General features: G+C 39.6%; 1 protein-coding gene across 3 annotated transcripts in view; it reads left to right on the forward strand.

The window, feature by feature from the left end:
* The window catches only part of GUCY1A1 (guanylate cyclase 1 soluble subunit alpha 1), a 52,622-nt gene that overhangs the window by 18,901 nt on the left and 12,449 nt on the right, over nucleotides 1-21,272 (forward strand). For all 3 annotated transcript variants that reach the window (XM_036241215.1, XM_036241216.1, XM_036241217.1), the window contains 4 exons: nucleotides 8,544-8,905; nucleotides 15,020-15,081; nucleotides 18,993-19,051; nucleotides 20,348-21,057. In XM_036241215.1, the coding sequence (XP_036097108.1) occupies nucleotides 8,654-8,905; nucleotides 15,020-15,081; nucleotides 18,993-19,051; nucleotides 20,348-21,057 (1,083 nt within the window). In that variant the 5' untranslated portion in view covers nucleotides 8,544-8,653. The remainder of the gene's footprint in view (nucleotides 1-8,543; nucleotides 8,906-15,019; nucleotides 15,082-18,992; nucleotides 19,052-20,347; nucleotides 21,058-21,272) is intronic.

A 21,272-nucleotide genomic window follows, 5' to 3' on the forward strand; every position in this document is an offset into this window, starting at 1 on the left:
TGTTCAGGTGCTAATTCTAATGCTGCCCAGGTGTGACAGCCAGTCCTTTCACTCTTGTCAGATGTCCCTACATCTCCTGTTTTCACCAGACTCTGGTGACTTACCCCGACTTCACAAATATCCTCAAATTAACGTGCCCGTGCGCGTCTCATTTTTCCCTGCCCTCACCTAAAACTTTCTAAAAAATAAGTAAACATTTCGAAGGTAAGTAGATAAAAGAGTTAACACTAAATCAATATTGAGAGCAGTTTGCTTGTAAAAGCAGTGATTGGAGATAAGATTCTTTCTATAACAAATACTAATTATTTGTCAATCTTGTGTTCTAGGAAAAGAAAATCAGATACCACAGAATTTCCATTCCAGCTTGATTATTAGGAGTTTATCTTGTTTGAAAATGTTTCCACATTGGAACTAATGTGGATTTATAGAAAACAGTATGCACTCCAATAACATAGGCTTTCTTGATTTAATAAGAGGTTTGGTTTAATGAGTAGAAAAATAGATTTAAAATCTAGCATAGTCCCTCAATTTTTATTCTAATATTTTATTAAAGGACTTTGGCATGCAACTTATTAGCTAATGGAATTGCATGAGATAAAACCAAAATAGAATCTTACTGCTCTGGGATGTGTTATAAATGCTATTATTTTGTAATTCGATTAAAGGAACCCTGATTAATGACAAAGATATTATTTTCTTGGTATACATTCATGTTCTTCAAGTGAAGAACGTTTTCTCTGTTTGTAGGGCACCAAACATCTGCTATATATCAGAGTTCCCCTGGCTCTAGAAAGTGATAAGAAAGAATGCCATGGGTATAAAACATTTCTGGGTTTTTCTGACAAGATGGAATATATGTGTCAATCATTAATTAGTGACTTCTGTTAGCATGATTCTCTTGTATAATGTCTTTGTGTATATTTTCTATAATCCTTTATATATTCCTGTTTCATCACCATTTTACCATTTTGCAAGTGAGGTCACAGAAGCTCAATGAGGTGAGGTTAAGCAACTTGTCCAATGTAACACTACTGCTAAGTAGTACAGTATTTATGATGAGCAGTTGGGAACCCACATATGTGGAGGGTCGACTAGTTGTATGCAGATTTTTGACTGTGTGTGGGTCTGCACTCCGAACCCTGGCATTGTTCAAGGATCACCTGTAATTGTGATAGTCAACATTCATTCATCAAGTAATTGGTGTCAGGTGCTTTCCTAAATGCTATATATTTATTGATGTTTACTTTGACAACACATTTATGAGACAGTTGTTGTTAGTATCCCTATTTTCCAGATGGTGAAATTTAAGGTGAAGTTAGGTTATGAACTTGGCTAAAGTCACAGAGCTGATAAATGGTAGAAGCAAGAAGCAAACACAGTCTGGTCCCAGAACCTGAGCTCTTCACTGCTGTACTAACTCCACTATATATATATATATATATATATATATATATATATATATATATATATATATCTGATTATGGATGTGTGTGTGTGAATTATTTTAGAAGAGGGAGAGTAAGGGTGTGCATATGACATCGAAGATGTGCCTCCAGGGCTTCCTGACTGGCCAAAATGTGAAAGAAGAGAAAATGGAAATTTATGATGTCATTAGTCATCAGTTTCATTAGGGCCACGTAAATGAAATTGCTCAATCAGCCCAATTGTTTAATCATCATGGATTTGTTTCTATTTTAGAAGTTGCATCAGGTTATATCACCTAAATCATAATGAACTCTGGAGTCTTAGAGAATGTAATCAGATTGGGTGATTTCCCCAGGTAATTGAGTAGGTTTTTCACCTTACTTGCAAATTGGAATCAAACCCGGAAATCTTTGTATGCTGCAAAACTATGAACTGAAAATAAAAGTACTTATGGGGAAAAACTATGTTAGGGTAAAACCCATCAACACTTATGAGCACTAACAAATGCAATTAAAAACATATACGCGTATTAAAAAGGTTAAAACCTAGCAAATGCTGCTACAGTAATTATAGGCCTAATTTAAGGGGAAAAAAGGTGAAAGTAGCTTGACGGAAACAGACAATAAGTAGGTGTTGAACAGCCTGTTGGCTTGAGGAGACAAGGAAAAAATAAAGGAAAACTGTGTAATAAGTACTTTTAAAACAGGGCATATGGTCGAACTGAGTGAAGAGGAAGAACATGGGGTGAGTGGGTTCCTCGCTTGACTGGTATTTTATAGCAACTTGTTCCCCTATTTATAATTGTGTATGTGCCAACTCACATTACAGAAATAGAGAAAAACAAAATGGCTTTTTATAGGGTAAAAAGGAATTACATTTCTCCCTTAACTTCTTTCATAATGTTTATACATTTCTCCCTTAACTTCTTCTGTAATAATTGTGTTTTCAGTAAATACATTTTTAAATGGCTAAGTCTCTGGAAGGAACTGTTTTAGCAATATAAATGTAATGGGAATTAGAAAAGTTGCTGTAGGAAATAGTTTCATGTGGTTCAGGAACAAAATATTGAAACATGTGTCTGATTTCCTCATGACCTAATATAAGCGGTAATGATTTTTAATTTGAAGAGATGCTAAGTGCATGTATTGAAATTTCAGTGATTATCACACTCGAGTTTTAAAAATATAGATATGTATTTAGGATTTATAGCCCCAAAGGTTTTGCTCTTGCTCTTTAGTTATAAAATCTTCTGCAAACATTTTGATATAAAACTGAGAATCACAAAATGCTACTTCTTAGAGGTACAATATCTCTGCTATAGCATATACTATTACTTCAGAGATCTCAGAGAACTGGTCCCTAAGTCCAATGAAAAAGACTGTGGATCACATCCACTTTATTTTTAATGAAGAATGAATGTAGTTTATTAAACATAATTTGTGTCCCACGCTGTAGCTTTAATGAGGTGGTTGCCATCAGAAAAGGGGGTATTCCTGGTGTTTCGGGTCCCTAGAGGTGGGCTGCCATCCCATTTACAGTTAACCTCTTTGTTTTGGGAGGGTTACCAGTATAGCTACAAAATTTAAGATAAGCACACTCCTCTCTTCTGGAAGATGGATGGAAATACCTTATATGTGCACGCAAATGCAGTCGTTGGGCAGGCGAACGCTCTATTCTGTCATATAAATTGGGGTCAGCTTTCCCATGTCCGAGCTTTTTTAAGATGGAGAAATTTCTTTCTAAAAGGAGATTTTTATCAGGAGAGTTGGAGCACGCCAACTCTTACAAGGTGTTATGTAATCCTGGAAACCCCAACTCTAAACCCCAACTCTGAGCCCAGTCATAATTCAATAACCAAAGCCATGGAAAATGCATTATGGGCTATTCTTCTGATGGTTTTGCATGGCTTGAGAGTCTTCCTTTGGCTGTGGTATGGCTGTGGTATGCATTCAGAAGAATGCATCCTCCCTTTTCTTTGGCCCCCATGTCTAGTCAGTTGCTAAGGCTTGTGGACTCCTCCCTGACATACTTCTGGATTTGATCTACTTTTTCATTCGGGTCACTCTTAGTCCAACCCAGATCAGCCACCTATCCAACTCTGGCCCATTTCTCATTCTGCATTCCAAATAACCTTTTAAGACTCCAGTTGAATCTGTTCACTGTATTACTTCGTATTTATTCAGTTGGCTGCCCTTAAAAAGAGTTTGTTTGTTTAACATAGTTTGCACAGCCCCACAAATCCTGACCTTTGCCTCTCTCATCTCTCACGACCACTGCCTTCTTCTCCCTGCTCCCAAGCTTTAGCCAGGCTGGAATTATTTCAGTTCTTAGAACACGGCTAGGGCTGTATTGGCCTCCAAGCATGCTGTTCTGTCTGCAACTGTCTGTACCTGGCTCAGTCACAGTTCAGCTCAGATGTTTCTTTCTCCCGGGACTTGGTTTGGATCCTTGATTTGCATTCTTAGTGCACTACATGCCTCCCTTTTGGTACACACGTCACACTTGGATCTGATGTGTCTCAAATAGTTTTTCTGTTGCATTGGAAACTCCATGAAGGCAGGTGAAATCCTTTACTCAATGCTCTGTCCTTGCATTTGGAAGAATGTTTGACACATAGTAGCCATCCGTAAATATTTGTTGACTAGAATGAAAAGTGAATGAATAAACAAATGAATGAATTAATGAATGAATGAAGTAGAAGGCAATCTAGTGTATCAAAGAGTCTATGGCAATGGAAATTATTTAAAAAAAATTCAAATGGCATGAAGAATTCAACTATTAAGAGCCAAAAGATTCTTGAGGTTTAATTTTCGGCAGGTTTCAGTAACAGAGTGGAAGCAAAAGCTGGAGAGTTGAAGACTTAGGAATGAATGTTGTTTAAGAAAGTGAACAGAGCACATAAGGTCTGCTCTTATACGAAGTGTGACTCTCAGGGAAGCAGAATAATGGTAAAACTAAGGAGAAGTGATGGCCTGAAGGAGTCTGTCGTTGGCTTGTCTTTTCTCTCAACTATGAACTGGAAAGACTTGGATATTCTCACCAGTTTCTCTACTACTTTCTCCTGCTTTCCTGGTATATCATAGGGGAAAGTTCTATAAATATTCCCTGCTGCAAAATTAAATGAAACACATTTTAAAAGCCTGATTTATGAGATTTTATTTAATATTTTTTTCAATTTTGAAGGAATGAAAATTTTTTAGATTTTCAAACTACCTGAAAATTAAGCTGCTTTCTTGACATTTGTTTATGAAAATGGTCACCACCGTTGTACTGGAGTATGCACACTTTATCCTTACTCAGGCAGTTTGTTTTGACGTTCTCTTTTCCTTTCAGCTACTCTTAAAAATCTGGACTTTGGAATTTCATCTTAAAACTCATATTTTTTAAAAATTGATTTTAGAGAGGGGAAGGGGAAGAGTGAGAAAAACATCGATCTGTTGTTACACTTATTTATGCATTAATTGGTGGACTCTTGTATGTAGCCTGACCAGGGATCGAACCTGAACCTGGGTATTTTAAGATGATGCTCTAACCAACTGAACTGCCCAGCTAGGGCCACTTATATCTTTTTTTTTTTTTTTTTAATCCTCACCCGAGGACATTTTTGCATTTTTTGTTCAGATAGAGCGGGAGGGAGAGAGAGGAAGAGAGAGAGAGAGAAACATCGATGTGAAAGGGACACATCGAGTGGCTGCCACCCGCACGACCAACCAGGGCCTGGGACAAACTGCAACCGAGGTACGCGCCCTTAGCGGGAACCGAACCCGGGTCTCTCTGTACCGCAGGCCGACGCTCTAACCGCTGAGCCAAACCGGTCAGGGCCACTTATATCTCTTTAGGCACAGATTTTGGCGTAACTAGGTGCTAGATCTGACACTAATCATCAGATATATGTATTTGCTTTTACTATGGAAGTTTAGTTCTCAGGCTCCCCTCATAAACACACAGGCACCATTTCTAATTTAAAACCTTCCCTTTAAGACCTGCTGTTGTAAGAAAAGGGCTTTCTCTGTCAGTACCTGTGGGGTGTTTTCCTGAGGTCATTTTACTTGTAGAAAACAAGATTCTTGTGCTTAATTAGCTCCTAGAGTTGAAATGATGGAAACCCCCCCTTACCCGAACAATCAGGCATCCTGGTTATTAATATGAGACCAATAGCTGGGCCATTATTCTCACCATTGCAGTTAATCAATTACTAGTAAGAGAGACAGAACATCCAGTGTATTTGGAGGCTTCTAATCATCAACTTTGAGAATGGCAAACATTTCTCCGAGTTTCTGAGAACACGCACGGCCGCTGTTCACAAAGCCTTGGTCACCCCATTTATTACTTTAATTAGTTTGTTTTTTCCTTAACATGTGACTGTCGTTCCTGCCGCAAGCCACGTATGAAGTGGCAAGCGACCAAGCCGTTTGTGAACTTCCCGCCAGTGCCGAGGAAAAGCACGGAGGGCGAGTTGAGGCAGCGTCTGCATCCCTGGCGGGCCCGCGCGGGACCCACGCGGGTTTCCAGGACACGCTGCGTGCCTGCTGCGCCGTGTAATTTCATCAGCCGAACAGATGAAGAATGCTAATTAGTTTGTTTATACATTTGTGATTTATTGAGACCGAACACTTAGCTGATCTCAAAGTCAGTGCAGCTTGATTCCGGTGGCTGTTTTTAGTTTAATTAGAAACAGTGTTGGGCACGTTTTCTGGAAGTTACAGAACTGTGTGCTAGGAGAGAATCTCAAGGAAGGAGCCTGGGCGGCTGCATCCTGCCGCAGTGAGTTTGAACGGGAAGATGAGAGCAAAAATACTGGGTTTCGGGACAAGAATTGAAATCCATGGTTAATGAGAAGATCAGGCTGATGAAGACTTTATTATCAACTCCGTTATATCAAACTGCTCAATCCAGGACTAAAGTTTTAATATGCACCAGAATAACTTATTTGAGGAAGTAGTTCTCTCCCTTCATTAAATTCAACCTATAATGGGAATTCTGTTTTTTATTGCTTTCATCCCTTTTGAGTACCCTCAAAAAATTCTTACTCTTCTTCCTCTAATTTTTTTTTTTTCTTTTCTAATTCTTGTATATTTTAATATAACTGAAATCATGGCATTCGGTGAATACAGCTCTTCTTCCTGAAAATTAATACAAAATAATGCAATTATAGTTTTTATAAATCAATAGGTATTTCATAATATCTACTACAGTCTCTTTTATGACTTTCATGTTGTGCCAAACTGGATCTGCATAGGCTGCTATATTTGGGGAGATGAGGAAGTAACTTGCCCTTTAGTCAAAATTCTATTTGGATTAAAATGCTTCAGTTAACTTGCTCAGCTTTTTCAACCAGAGGTCAGAAAACTATAGCCTGTGGATCAAAGCCACAGCCTGTTTTTGCGAGTAAAGTTTTATCAAAAGACATCCATGTTGGTTCCTGTGTATATGAGCTACGGCTACTTTGGTGCAGCAATAACACAGCTGAGTCATGGACAGAGACCTGCAAAGCTGAAGATATCTCCTTTCTGACCCTTTACGGAAAGGCCTGCTGACCACTGATCTAAACCACACATGAGGACAGGAGGTAGTGAATAGTGGTCAGGTTATGCTGAGCTGCATTAAAGCCTGAAAAACAAATATTTATGAAATTGAGTTTTCAAAAAATTGCAGTTGAGAGCTTTAAATTTTTAGGTCTTTCTGAATCCAAGTAACCATTCCACCTACTGCCTGTGGGTCACTCAGTAGCCTGCTAAGATAGACAGCTCTCTATTCTATTCGGGCAGAATGTGTTTTCTGCTCATGCATGTGTAAGATTGTCCTTGTACCTCTTGAAGATTCATAAGTTACATGTGATCATGTATTTGGGGTATGATTTTAAGTAATAGAGAATACTGGCAGCTTCTTCTGGCCCGTCAGCATCCACAGTCTTCACCCTTACTTAATATTCGTGAGACCCCAAAGTTTGTCAGATGTTAAATTTAGGTGTCTTATTTGTTTCAGTTCAGAAAATAAGTTGTCCATTGCTCTAAACTTATTAGATAACTTATCTGTGACAAATTGCAAGCTGTTGCCTATACATATTAAAAACATATTAAGAACACATAGATGCCTAGGAAAGGAAAAAAATAATTGAACTTTAGTTCTAAAGACTGAAGTGTGAGGCTCTATCCTGGATGATATAAATACTACCAGCCAATGAGCAGGAGAATTATGTACTTGTTTGCTTTTTAATATAAACTTCTAAGCCATATCTTTAAAATAAACTAATCCTAGCTTCTAAATGAATCCTAGTTTCTAGTATAATTTGGTAATATGAGTTTGGGTTCATGGAAAATGCACTGGAGTGAGATGGACCTCAGTTGCACACAGCTCTGCCACATTTCAAAGGAAAGAAAATAACCTAAACTTCCGAGCATCTGGTTGATTGGGAATAATAACACCTGTGCCATATGGTTGCTATGAGAATTACAGGATTCCTGTGAGGCTTAAATGTAAGACAGAATCCCCAGGCATATAATAGGGGGTAAGTAAATGTAGGTTCTTTTCCATTCTTTTTTGTGTTTTTAATTTTGCAAGAATGATAAAACCATTTAATCAAGATCATTAGCATTGTTGATAAGCCAAACTCACAACCAGACAGTGTTTCAGATCTGGAAACATATGCTTAGGCATCAAATATCTAAATACTTCGGGGTATGTTTGGGAGACAGTGGTTTATGCTATGCTGCTTAATCAGAAATGAAAGCATAGTGAGAATGTAGTAGTATTAACACGTACATTTAGACTTGGCTCTGTCCTAACACCATAGTGTTCCACTTGTGTGTAATCAAAGTAGACCAAATGGGTTATAAAAATGGACATCAGTAGTTTGTGTTAATAAGGACACTGGGGAAAATTATATTCCATTTGAAATATAGTAAAAGCAAGTATTTTACTAGTGGGCTAAAATGCACACATCTTAAAGATCTTTACCAAATGTTCCATCCATTTTACAATTGATGTTTCCGCCAGAATTTGTTTTTTCACTTGAAAATACAAAATGACTGTATGATCTTTGCTTATTCATCCCCGTCTTTTTCTGTTTTCCTAAGTGTAACAAGTCACTCTCTGTTCTCACTTTCTACTGCCCATAGACACTCCAGTCACCAGTGTCCTTGATCTGATCGTGGCTTCTGTCTGTCAGTCCCTCATAAAGAGCACCTCACCAGGACAAGATCCGCAGCAGAGTGAGGCCACCAACACCATGTTCTGTACGAAGCTGAAGGATCTCAAGATCACAGGGGAGTGTCCCTTCTCCTTACTGGCACCAGGGCAGGTTCCTAAAGAGCCGGCAGAGGAGGTAGCCGGAAGCGCAGAGAACTACGAAGCCACTCTGCCCTGTCAGGACGCTCCTGAGAAGAATGTCCAAGGAAGTCTTCCTCAAAGAAAGACCAGTCGGAGCCGGGTCTATCTTCACACTTTGGCAGAGAGCATTTGCAAACTGATTTTCCCCGAGGTGAGGGCTGATCATTGCGGGATTCTACTGATACTTTTTAAATTGTAAAAAAAAATGTTTTTCTAAGGAAAATGTAAACACTTGCTTTCTCACTTTTACAGCTATGATAGATGTTTCCTGGAAACATAAAAACAAAAAACAAAACAAAACAAAAATTCCTTTAAAGCAATCACAGTCTTAAATTGTGTTTATCTTAAAGTGTTTGACATCTTGAATTCTTTTCGAAAGGATCCTGCACTCTGACATCTTCATGACTTTGAGCAACTGCTTAGTCCTTTAGCATCAGCTTTCTTATGTGTAAAATGGAAACAATAACAGTCTCTACATTCTAGAGTTTTAATGAGCATAAAATGCAGTGATCCATACCTGTCGTCATACCATAGATGCCCAGTAGTTGTAAACTGTTATTTTAAAATTAAGTTCCTTGCAGAATAACTTATTTTCTGCCATGTTTTCTTCTTCCAACTCCAGAGAGCATCATGTATCCCTTGATCATTTGTTGAGGTTGGAAAATCTCCCTTTTCGTTCTGGTAGTGAGTTTGAAATCTCTGCTCAAGCCTGGCTTGACCTGCTCCTTCGGGTCAGAGTCATGGGCCTATGATTGCCAATAATATCTGTGTTGCTAGCTCAGACATCCCTTGAAATAGCTCTGAGAGCTGCATAGCCTAATGCCATGTTGAGATAGGGAGCACCTTCTGTTAACCTTCCTGTAAGAGAACCCTGGGAATACGGCTTGTACCTAATTAGGTCAGATATCTTAGGAATAGAAGGGACATGGAGAAAGCTCCTCTTCCCCTGAAGGCTACAGGAAACAGCAGATGAAAGTCTCCATGATGTCTTTCTCCTTCCATCAGTGTTCAGCTTTATAGAAACTCACTTAACCTATGAGATTGGACATTGTTATAATTAGACTCCAACTATCATAATCCACTGGTAATATTAATTGACTCAACACCAAAGCACTGAAGAACCACAGAGTTGCTGACTTTTAAAACTAAAAGGAACTTCAGAGGTAATCTTGTTTCACTCCCAAGGACTAGGGGAGCTAAGTAACTTGGCCAAAGTCACACAGCTTTAAGGGTAGAGCAATGTCTGCTGTCAAACAATATGGGCTCGAATGACTAAGAAAGAAGAGGATTGAATTGAAGCTTGCAGCATGGATAAATTAGAATCAGCAGAAAACTGAAAGAGCTAATTTCAAATATACTATCACCACAAAAGTACTTTGGTTAATAGCCTTTGAAATAGAAGTATTTCATTATTTTCACCCTACTTGAGTTACTAGACAGCCAGCTTTGGCTGGGATAAGGCAGGTAGCCCTTGTCAGGGAGTTGGTTGGCATCACTGTCTGGGAAGTGGTTGGTACTCTCATTTCCCAGAACAGAGTGAGGTGTTTAGGGAGAAACAGATGGGGGTGATGAGGAAGCTCGAGAGCCTCTATGCTTCTCCTGAGTCTTGTCATTATCATGTTGGCTTTGTTATTTTGTTTGATAGATTTCGAATTCCTAAAGTAAAAGTTAGACACATGTTAAAACATTCCAAGTGCCAATAGAAATGATGTTTTACTTTTTTTTTCTTTTTTCTGTTTGGAAGAATCTCATAGGAGTGGCATTAAGGTTTGGCTACGCTGTCATGTAGCAGACAGAGAAGGCAAGGCTATAAGAATTCTAAGAGGGGGAAGGGGTATTATTGACTAGAATCCCTTTGTGACAACTGAGGCCATTTTCCTTTTAAGCGTAAATGTCCTAATGTTGGATATATTTGGACTGTGTCATAATTATCTAGACGATTTTATCAACTGTATCCAGTGTCTAAACATCTGCATGTCTTTAATTAAATAGCACTTTTAAAAATTTTTAAGTAGACACTTAATTCTTATCATTCTATTTAGTTTCAGTTCTGTTAGTAACCCAAAGGAAGAGACTCAAAATACCATTTGACAGCATCATAGTTCTCATTTTAGAGGATTAATTTTCACTCCCTAATTTATGTTTTTATGGGGAGGGTGCTTTAAAATTCATCATCCTCAACATATTTAAAGTAGGAGGTGCATTCCAAAGTAGTGGAATAGTAGAGCTTAAAAAGAGTTCGTATTCTTTTTTAAAAGGCCTTATTGACCATCTAATACAATTTTTTCATTTCTGTGTGAAGAAATAAAGGCACATAATGTTAGGGCACTGGCTTTACATAAAAGAAATGACTGGAAAGATGGAAAGGTCTGTGCATCTCATTCATAATTCATTGCTCTCTCTATTGTAACAGCGTTTGCTCATTTTCACGGGTGTCGCTCCCTGAACACCCTGCAAGCTCTTCAGGCACAGTGTCGTCAGGAGCTTGCAGTGTGAGAGAGCCACAGTGGTGACCCTGCAGAACCCTCTTACTGAATTGAATCATATGAATCAGATATGCCTAAATAGATGACATTTCCCCAAATCAAAGATCTCGCGAGACTAAGAGAATCTGAGGAGCATCATAAAGTCTAAATGTGTTTCAACATACTGGGTTATAAGAAGGAAAAACAAAAACAAGAAAACAGAACTATAACTTATCCTATAAACAGAAATATCTTTAGTTTAGAAAATTATGGAAAACTGCAGAAGAATTGAACATCAACTGAAATAGTTAAACCATACCAATGAAATTCCCTTCAGTGTTCACAGAAATAGTACATCAGATAGCAGTTGTACCTGAAGTATTTATAGACGGTCTCTTTGTCAGAAAAGCACGAGTCTTAACAACGAATACATATCTATCCTTTGTCAAGTCGAAAATAATTGTTAAGTGAAGAGAAACAAACTTGAGGTCAACACTTGACTGACTTTTGGGGACAGGTGCTCCCTCTGTAAATCAGAAGTTCCATGATCCACAGCCCTTCAGGGTCAAAGGATGCTGGGTATAAGCAGGGCCTATTTTTCTAAAACTCAAGATGGAGGTTTTCCCAAGTGAAAGGGAGTTGAATGCCAGTCAATTAAAAAGCTGCAGAAGACTAATGCATAGTATTTGTGCATTTTAAGTTGTAGGGAATTAATTTCGGAGGAAATGTTAGAGTTAGTCCTAAAATACCATACTGGACTAAAAAATCAATATATACAATTGCTGGGATGTGTAGCATCTTGCTGACCTTCCTAGAGTCTTGTGGTGGCTGTGACCAGTCTCACTTCAGGTTGAGTCCTGCCTGTGACTTGACTGTGGGCTTGTGTCTTCCTAGGGTCTAGGTCAGGGTGTATCACAGGCGCTCCAGTGCCAAGGCAGGAAACCAGGCACCGGCAGCCTTTACCAAGAAATGTTTTGCCAAAAAGTCTTGCGAGTTGGTTTTCTTTTGTTACGTTTGTTAACTTATAACCATTTTCCAGAAAAGAAATAGCATATTATGAAAACGGTTACAAAAGTCTGTTAAACTCCTAACATCGCTAGCACATGCTACTGAAGCTTTGCTAGACTGTAATACCTTTTTCTTTAGAAAAACAAATTCTGATTCTAAATGGAAAGTGGAGAATACATGTGTTCCACCAACCCCAGGAATGGAGAGAGGAACCCTTCCTCTTCCCCTCCCACCATGACAGCATTTGCGGTACATGGAAAGGACTAGAAAAGGAAGTTACTGGTAAGAGTGGATGGAAGAGAATGGAAGGCCAAGAAAGATCTGGACTGAAAAGGGTAGAAGAGCGTGATGGTTTCATCCGAAAGGTACAGGGGGAGGATGATGTCTCCACTAGCATTTGTGAAGAGAAAGAAATCATTCCTTTTTTAAAAAACAAATTGTTTTTGAAGTCGCAGTTTACTTTCAGTATTATTTTGTATTGATTTGAGGTGTACAGCGTAAGAAGGAAACGTTTTCAGTGGCAGAATTGGATGGGTTTTCTTTCCTCATTGCCCATCAAGTTTCTGGTCAGAGCAATGATTTCTATATAAGCAAATATAATTCAAATTATTCTACATTGGAAACAATCTAAATGTATTTGGAAGTAAGCTAAAAGGGTAACACCTCTGTACTTGACTCTGTTGCTTCATGAATATAATTTTGTAGATTAAGCCCTCATGACTTTGAATTGCTGGCGGGGGAGTGCCATTCATTCATTCATTCATTCATTCATTCATTCCATCCATCCATATGTACTGAGCATCTCCTATGGCCATGCACGTACTAGGTGCTGGACATATAGTGATGAACAAAGCAGAAATTCTCTGCCCTTTTGGAGACTCTACTCTAGTGAAGGAGAAATAATAATAATAAAGGGAGGCAGCAAATGCATGAAGGAAAACTAAGAGCTCATGTACAAAGGCAATGACCTTCATTTTATTGATAAGACGTTTGCCCATCTTATTCTGTTTTGCAAGAAGAAGGAACTTACAGCAACCCATGCTCTCAGAGTTTTAATCCACCTGAGTATGTTGGTGTGAATAACGCCAGGGTAACTTTCTACAAAGTAAAAGGCCCTTGAGGAATTAAAGTTTTTCAAACACCCTGGTTGATCCAGTTCATTTACAGTCTTCTATTTAACGTTCCCCTTTCCTCAACATAAAAGACTGCAGAGAAACATATGCATGTTTTCCCTTCCTAACGCATTCCTCATCCTCCAGGCATCCTGCCCTTTGCCATCATATAGGTCCCCAGGACCCTACTTCAAATCTGCCCACCGGACAAGTCTGCCGCCTTTCCTTCAGCCTGAGGCAGACGCGTCCTCCCTCTCTTCATCGGAGCAGTCAGGAAGGTTGTTCTACATTGTAAATTTAAGTTTCTTTTATTTCTTTTCAGCACTTGCATTTTTTTTTCCTAATAAACTTCAATATTTTTTTCCTAAGCTCTCTAAAACACATTAAAACGGAAAGTCCCTTTTGTAACTTATTTTATTAAAACAGAAGCTTGGTCTATTTTGTCGAACTTCACTGCCTCCCTTGACCAGTGGAAACTCTAAGAGAGATATAAATAGTGCTTAAGGAGAAAGGAATTTCCCAACTTGGAACATAGCCAGAAAATTCTTCACTTTCCTCTGGGTAAACTACAGAAAGACTCAAAGGTCATATATACCCATGTAGATACAGATGCTTTTTACATGGAGAGCAAAAAAATTGGCCTCATTACTTACCAATGTTCCCTTTCCCCTTATTAACTAGAGACAAAAAGCTGTTAAGAAAAATTAGTAGCTAGTCAACAAGTATTTATATGTATATATATTTTCTTTATTGATTTGAGAGGGAGAGAGAGATATAAACATCAATGAGAGAGAACATGGATTGGCTGCCTCCTGCATGCCCCCCACTGGGGATCTGGCCCACAACCTGGGCATGTGCCCTGACTGGGAATCGAACTGGCAACCTCTTGGTGCATGGGTTGATGTTCAACCACTGATCCACACCAGCCAGGTGATAGTCAGCAAGTATTTAAAAGTATGGACGCTTATGTGCAATATCTTGCTGTATAAGAAAAGTCATGAAATCAATAAAAGAGTAGAACTATAAGTGTTTGGTGAAGATTATCAGCTCCAAGAAAGAAAATTAGTACACATGGGGGGAAATCCAAGATTTGTTTCAAATCTGTGGTCAACTTTATCTTGGTGACAGATTGGATGTAAGGGGTGAAAGAGAGGGAAAAAGCGCCAGAGTTTTCTAGACCAGGAGATGTAAATGGTACATGAAACAGAAACATGCATTGGAGTTAAGGATGGAAAGTCACTGGTGTAGCTGGGTGTGAACACTAGGGCTTGGCTTGGCTGGAGCCGCACTCACATTGAGCATTTGCAACACATCCAGGGGGGTATCCTGACCCAGCGGAAGTGATGTCCAGGATTCCTTCACGGAAGACCTGCCTTACCACACCGGAGTCTTCTCTTTGGATTCCAGCTCCCCTTGACCTTGTCCTGGGGCTGTCAGTGAGACTGCCCACCGAGGGCAAAGCCAGTGGTCCATGACCCACATCCAGACTCAAATGAGTTTGAGCTCAGTGTTTCCTCCCCAGTGTGGAAACCCCATGGAAAATCAGCTCCACTCTCCAAAGTGTAAATGCATGACACTAATTATCTGCTTCCTCACAGGAAACTTCCAGGATACATTTTTTAAATACATCGTAAATTATTATTTCAGGGAATGTCTACGACTTTTCTTTTCAATTTTCAGGTCGAGCGGCTGAACCTTGCACTTCAGAGAGCACTGGCAAGACACAAAATAAAAGAAAGCAGGTAAACAGAACCGTTTCTTTTGCACGAACTTCTCATCACCGTCACCGCTACCTCTGCTGATAACCCATTTTCTGAAAGGATCCGCGTATTTCGCATCATGGTGGTATGCCAAAAACTGAGCGGAGTGTTTTAGCTGCACTTCCGAAAAGAAGTGCATTTCTCTTTCGCATTCTATGCATCACTAAGCTCACGTTTAGAGAAAATGTTCAGGATTTTCCGGGGGTTCAGGAAAAGGCAGAACTGAGCTCCCACGGGTCTCTTCTTTCCTACTAAGGGGTCATTTCTAAAATACCCAGCAGGTAAGGCATGGACACCAAACACTCAGTGCACACTCCTTGCCTGAACGATACTGCTGACAGGTTGGAGCAAGGTTCCAGTGCCCCTCCGCCCCCACTTCTGCCCCCTCCCCCAGGTTAGACTTTTAGGTGCTGCATCAGGAAGAGAGGAAGTGGAAGGGGGTGACTTGGGGGGCTTGTGCACTGGCTGAATATCAGTTCTGTTTACACTTTTTTTTCTTGTACTGTGTCTTTGAAATTTTCTTTAAGCTCGCTTTCTGCAGAGGCTTCATACATAAGGTGATTTTTTAAAATAATCTGATTGATATAGTTCATTTTTCAACTGTATCTCGGCACACTTACTGTGGGCAGATAGCTTGATTTGGCCTTGTTTTTGATTCCCTGAAATGCCGAGGATTACTCTATCTGCAAATGATAGAATGAATTCTTGAGTTCAAATGTACAGAATTGAGCACTGAAGTGTTGCACACCAATAGCACTGTCAGAGATAGTTTGTAAATCCATTCATCTCCCTACTACTCATGAGTGAATTATCTGTTCTGTGGATTATCTGCGCCTAATTTTTCTTGCTGTCTCACTGGCCCCAGACTGCAGGCAGCAGGCTGCCAAGAAGAGGTCACAGGCGGGTGCAGAAGGAGAGAGTGCGAATCCCCGTGTCTGACAGGAGCTATGTTTACAGGAGAGATACACAGAGCATTCCAGGAGGCCTCTGACCTCCATTCCCAGTCAAGCTGATAAGATGGCCACAAGTCATCATGGCTCTGCTACTGTGTCTGTCTGCTGAGGTCCTTGGCAGCCAGTTGACGCGGAATTTATTCTCAGGGCTTTGTGCTCTGAATGTTCCTAAGCTAGATGCGGACATTCCATCCGGATGTGTTCCCAGCAGTGTATCTCTTTTTAAAAAAAATCTCAAAACGTAACAGAAATACATATTTTATTTGGAAATCTTGAAAAATCTTTAACCCCTTCCCTGACCTCTCATAGAGCGGATCATACTTTTACGTTGTCCTAGTGGTAATTATTCAGTTACTGGAATAAGAGGAGGGCCTTTTATTTTTTTACTCCTGAGAGTGCATGTTGACATGCCTAATGGCTTCTCTCTGCTTTGCCTTTTTATTTTATTTTTATTTTTTTATCCTCACCCGAGGACATTTTTGCATTTATCTTCAAGATAGAGTGGGAGGGAGAGAGAAACATCGATGCGAGAGAGACACGTCAACTGGTTGCCACCCACACGACCCCAACCAGGGCTGGGCACAAACTGCAACCAAGGTACATGCCCTTACAAGAACCAAACCCTGGACTCTCTGGTCCGTGGGCTGATGCTCTAACCACTGAACCAAGTCAGCCAGGGCTCTGCTTTGCCTTTTTAAATTGTTGGGTAGGCTCCTCATTTCTGGTCTCCCCCCACAGCATCTTTTTGGCAAAAGGGAACTGCCATTTCTGTTGCTCTCATTTTGCCAACTGCTGAACACACCTGACTGCCTTTTGCAGATAGTTTATTGTCTTATGTGACTTGAAAAGCAAAACACCAATATATTAAATAATAAACTGTTTCTAACAGGAGGACACAACTTCCCACCCATCACCATCTTTTATTTTGTTAATCCTCACCCGAGGATAGTTTTCCATTGAGTTTTAGAGAGAGGGAGGGAGGGAGAGGGAGAGGGAGACAGAGAGAGAGAAAAACATCTATGTGACATCAATTGGTTGCTTCCCACAGGACCCCAACTGGGGCTGGAGATCGAACCTGTAACCCAGGTATGTGCCCTGGACCAGAATCAAACCTGAGACCTTTTGGTCCATAGGCTGACACTCTAACCGCTGAGCCAAACAGGCCTGGGCCCACCACCTGTTTTTTAAGTGAATGAGTGTTAGTAGAACCATTCTGGTATCTCCCTGGGTGGGTTGCATATAGAGCTTTGTTTTGTTTATTTTTCTATGACCTTTTGTTCATGTCATCGATATTTATGAACTCATGCCTTGTATGTGTATGTACAAAACACACGCACACACACATTTGCTGGTGTACATACATGCTTATACCTCCTTTTTTAAAGATAAAGATATACAACTTATTCTGAATGGCACTATGCGCTGTTTGGACTCACTTTGCTAGAGTATCATGTCAGGTGCTGGGAATTGGCAGAATTATAGTTCTCTGAGCACATTTGCTCTCATGCTTTAGAAAAAGAGTAGAAGTTGGTTAAATGACAAAAAGAAGCAAATTAAAGATTGATTAATACAAAACTATATATATCAAGGGAAAGTAGACTAGACTTTGGGTGGTGAGCACACAATAGGGTACACAGGTGTTGTATTGTAAGAAGCACTATATGTCAAGGCGTTTGGGGGGTCTCTAAGGTCAAACTAGATAATACCAGTTAGTGCTCCTCAACCCATTAAAATAAGAAAATATTTCCACCTAGTATTTTGAATATTTATAAACACTCTACCTTTATGTGATAAAGTAGTGCACTGAGCAATTTTCCTTCCTGGAAATATTTCCTTTTGTAACTTCTCTACACGTGTCATGTTCTTTGAAATCAGTTAAAATTTGAGATGTGTGCCTGTTTGTAATCTTGGTTTGCCTAATGGCAAACGGAACCACAAACAGAACTTGGATGTCTTTTAATATGCCTCCGTAGTTTGGCAACCCGGCTCATCATCGTTCATCACTATCAGAAATCATCAACAGAAAACTGGGCAGACATGAGTCAGCAAGTTTTCCAGTGCAAATCACTAGGGCCTTTCATTAAATTAAAATGTATACTTTACATCATCAACTTCTCCTCTACAGAAGCCAGGGCAGTACTTGAATAAAAAATAGATTTATTTCATTCCTCATTTTTATACAAAATCAAGGATAAAATGTAATGTAAAGGTGTCTGAGAATTAAATATACAGGATTTACTGTATTTGCTTTAGGGAAAAGAAAAGTAGTGATACTTAACAGTGAAATCCATCAGTATATAGGTTTTTCTTCTTGGCGGGGTTACCAGGAAAGCTCTGGGCAACTTGATTGCCATTCCCTTGTGGGCCTTTTCACACCTGGTTCTCTGCCAGTGTAGACCTCTACAGTATTAGCTTAAGTACAGTTCAGTAAGGTAAGGGCTCAGCCCTGGCCGGTTTGGCTCAGCGGTAAGAGCGTTGGCCTGCGGTCTGGAGAGACCCAGGTTCGCTTCCTGCTAAGGGCATGTACCTCTGTTGCAGTTTGTCCCCGGTCCTGGTTGGGTCCTGGTTGGGTCCTGGTTCGGTCGTGCGGGTGGTAGCCACTCGATGTGTTTCTTTCGCATTGATGTCTCTCTCTCTCTCTTGCTCTTTCTTCTTCCTGCTCTATCTCAATAAAAAATGAAAAAATGTCCTTGAGTGAGGATAAAGAAAAAAGGGGGCTCCATCGAAAGGGATGACACACTCCGTATTCGGGCATATTTTGGGTTTTTCTAACATTGACTTGGGTTGTACACATCACTGCTTCTTTCCCATACATTTGACCGTCAGGATTAGCCTCTACCGAAAAGGTAACTTAAATTACTTGTCATGATTTCTTGTTATAATCTGACATTTCAGCATCCATTTGTCCATGTATAATTTAAGATATTTAAATGCTTTCAGGAAATCTGTGGACAGAGAAGACTTTGAAAAAGTAATTGCGGACCAAGCCCTCACAGCAGGTAATGAAATTGTTTCAGTATACATAATGAAGAAGTAATTGTACTTACAGAACTAATGTTTTATCTGCAAACTAATATATTCTATTAGTAAAAGATATTTACCCGTAGAACTAACATTTTCACCAAAAATATTTATTTTTGTTAGCTGGTAACTACCAGTGTGAAGTGTTCAACGTTATGTATTGTGTTAACATAAAGAATAACTCTTTTTTATGTTATATAGTTTTGTTTGACCTAAAACATTTCCTCTTCTTACAATGTTTATTTGCTGAGAATTAGATAAGGCTACATGGGAAGCTGACTCATAGACATTTACACGCTTTGGTCTTGAAGTTAACTAAGCGTTCCTTCTTTATGCATAAAAAAACCCTACTGAACAAAGTAAAACAAAGAATGTTTTTAAATAATTTTTTAAAGAAGTTTGAAACAATCATGGGGAAAGGAGTTAACAGTATTCTCATGTTAACAATTAGTTTAGGGAAACAAGTAGATGAGTAACTTTGTTGTACTGTCCTTTTCAAAGTGTGAAAACATGAACCAAGAAGTTGAGTTGTTCTAAGAGTATAAGATATTAAGAATTCAATAATAATAATGAAGCTGATGGTGACTATGGCTAACTTACATTGGACCCTCCTGAGAAGCCAGGTGCTATTCTAAGCATCATCCCCACACATCACGATACTGCTATGAAGAGGGCACTATTATGTTCTTCCTGAGTCATTGATGAAAAAAGATATGGTACACGGATTTTGAGAATAAAGGAGGTTAGGGAAGAAATTGCAGAAAGTAAATGATCTATTCCAAACACATATTCATTAGAGGAACATTAAGCAATAAGAATGCTATTATACTCAGAAAAAAAAAAAAAAATGTCATCTCTAAAGAAAAATGACAAAATTGGGTTTCACAACCAGTCATTTCAAATTAATTCCTGTGTCTGCTGTGTCAAACTTATATGCCTGGAGGTCGTGCCAGGGGGGCAGGACTCTCATCCTGTTACCAAGGTGAGAGAGCTTTTTCTGAAACAGGCCAGATCCTGCAATTCCAATTGCTCTTTCATAGCTAAGTTGATCATTCTTTTCTTTTTAAATAATAATTTGGGGTTTTTATTCATAATTACCAGAATTTTAGTAACTAATCTGTGTAGATAGTTTGAATATATAGGTGGTCAGTTGGGTTGAAATTCTCACTGCCAGATATCAAGGGAATAAAATCATCCAATAAAATAGTGCTCACAGCACAGCTGTACCAAGATGACCCACCTGACATGGCAGAAAATGTGTTATGTGTTTTCAGGAGTTCCCGTGGAGATCATTAACGCATCTCTCGGTGAAGAGGTTTTTAAAATATGTTACGAGGAAGATGAACACATCCTGGGTGTGGTGGGAGGAACCCTCAAGGATTTCTTGAACAGCTTCAGCACCCTTCTCAAGCAAAGCAGCCACTGCCAGGAGGCAGAGAAGAAGGGCAGGCTGGAGGCTGCCTCCATCCTCTGCCTGGATCAAGATCACGATGTCTTAAACGTGTACTACTTCTTCCCGAAGAGGATCACGTCCCTGATTCTGCCGGGCATCATCAAGGCGGCTGCCCACACCTTGTACGAAAGCGAAGTGGATGTGTCCTTGACACCTTCCCGCCTCTGCAACGACGGCAGCGAGTTTGTCAATCAGCCCTATTTGTTATACTCCGTTCATGTCAAAAGCACCAGGCCCTGCCTGTCCCCAGGCAAGCCCCAGTCCTCGCTGGTCATCCCTGCTTCTCTCTTCTGTAAGACGTTTCCGTTCCATTTCATGTTTGACAAAGACATGACGATTCTGCAGTTTGGCAATGGCATCCGGAGGCTGATGAGCAGGAGAGACTTCCAGGGGAAGCCTACGTTTGACGAGTACTTTGAAATTCTGACGCCAAAAATCAACCAAACTTTTAGCGGAATCATGACTATGTTGAATTTGCAGTTTGTGGTCCGAGTGAGGAGATGGGATAACTCTGTGAAGAAGTCTTCAAGGGTAAGAGAAACGTAATGACAGTATTTTGAATGTGACGTCAATTATTGCATAATTAAGGACCAGAGACAAAAATAGGTACAAATCCAAATGCCTCGCTTCAAATGTTTGGATAAAACATTTATATTTAAAACAATTCTAAAACACCTTTAAGGTTGGAATAAATTGAAAACAAGACCCTTTCTGTATGCATTTTTTTCTTTTCTTGATCCTTACTT

This window comes from Molossus molossus, unplaced genomic scaffold (genome assembly GCF_014108415.1).
Source record: "Molossus molossus isolate mMolMol1 unplaced genomic scaffold, mMolMol1.p scaffold_m16_p_4, whole genome shotgun sequence".
NCBI lineage: Eukaryota > Metazoa > Chordata > Mammalia > Chiroptera > Molossidae > Molossus > Molossus molossus.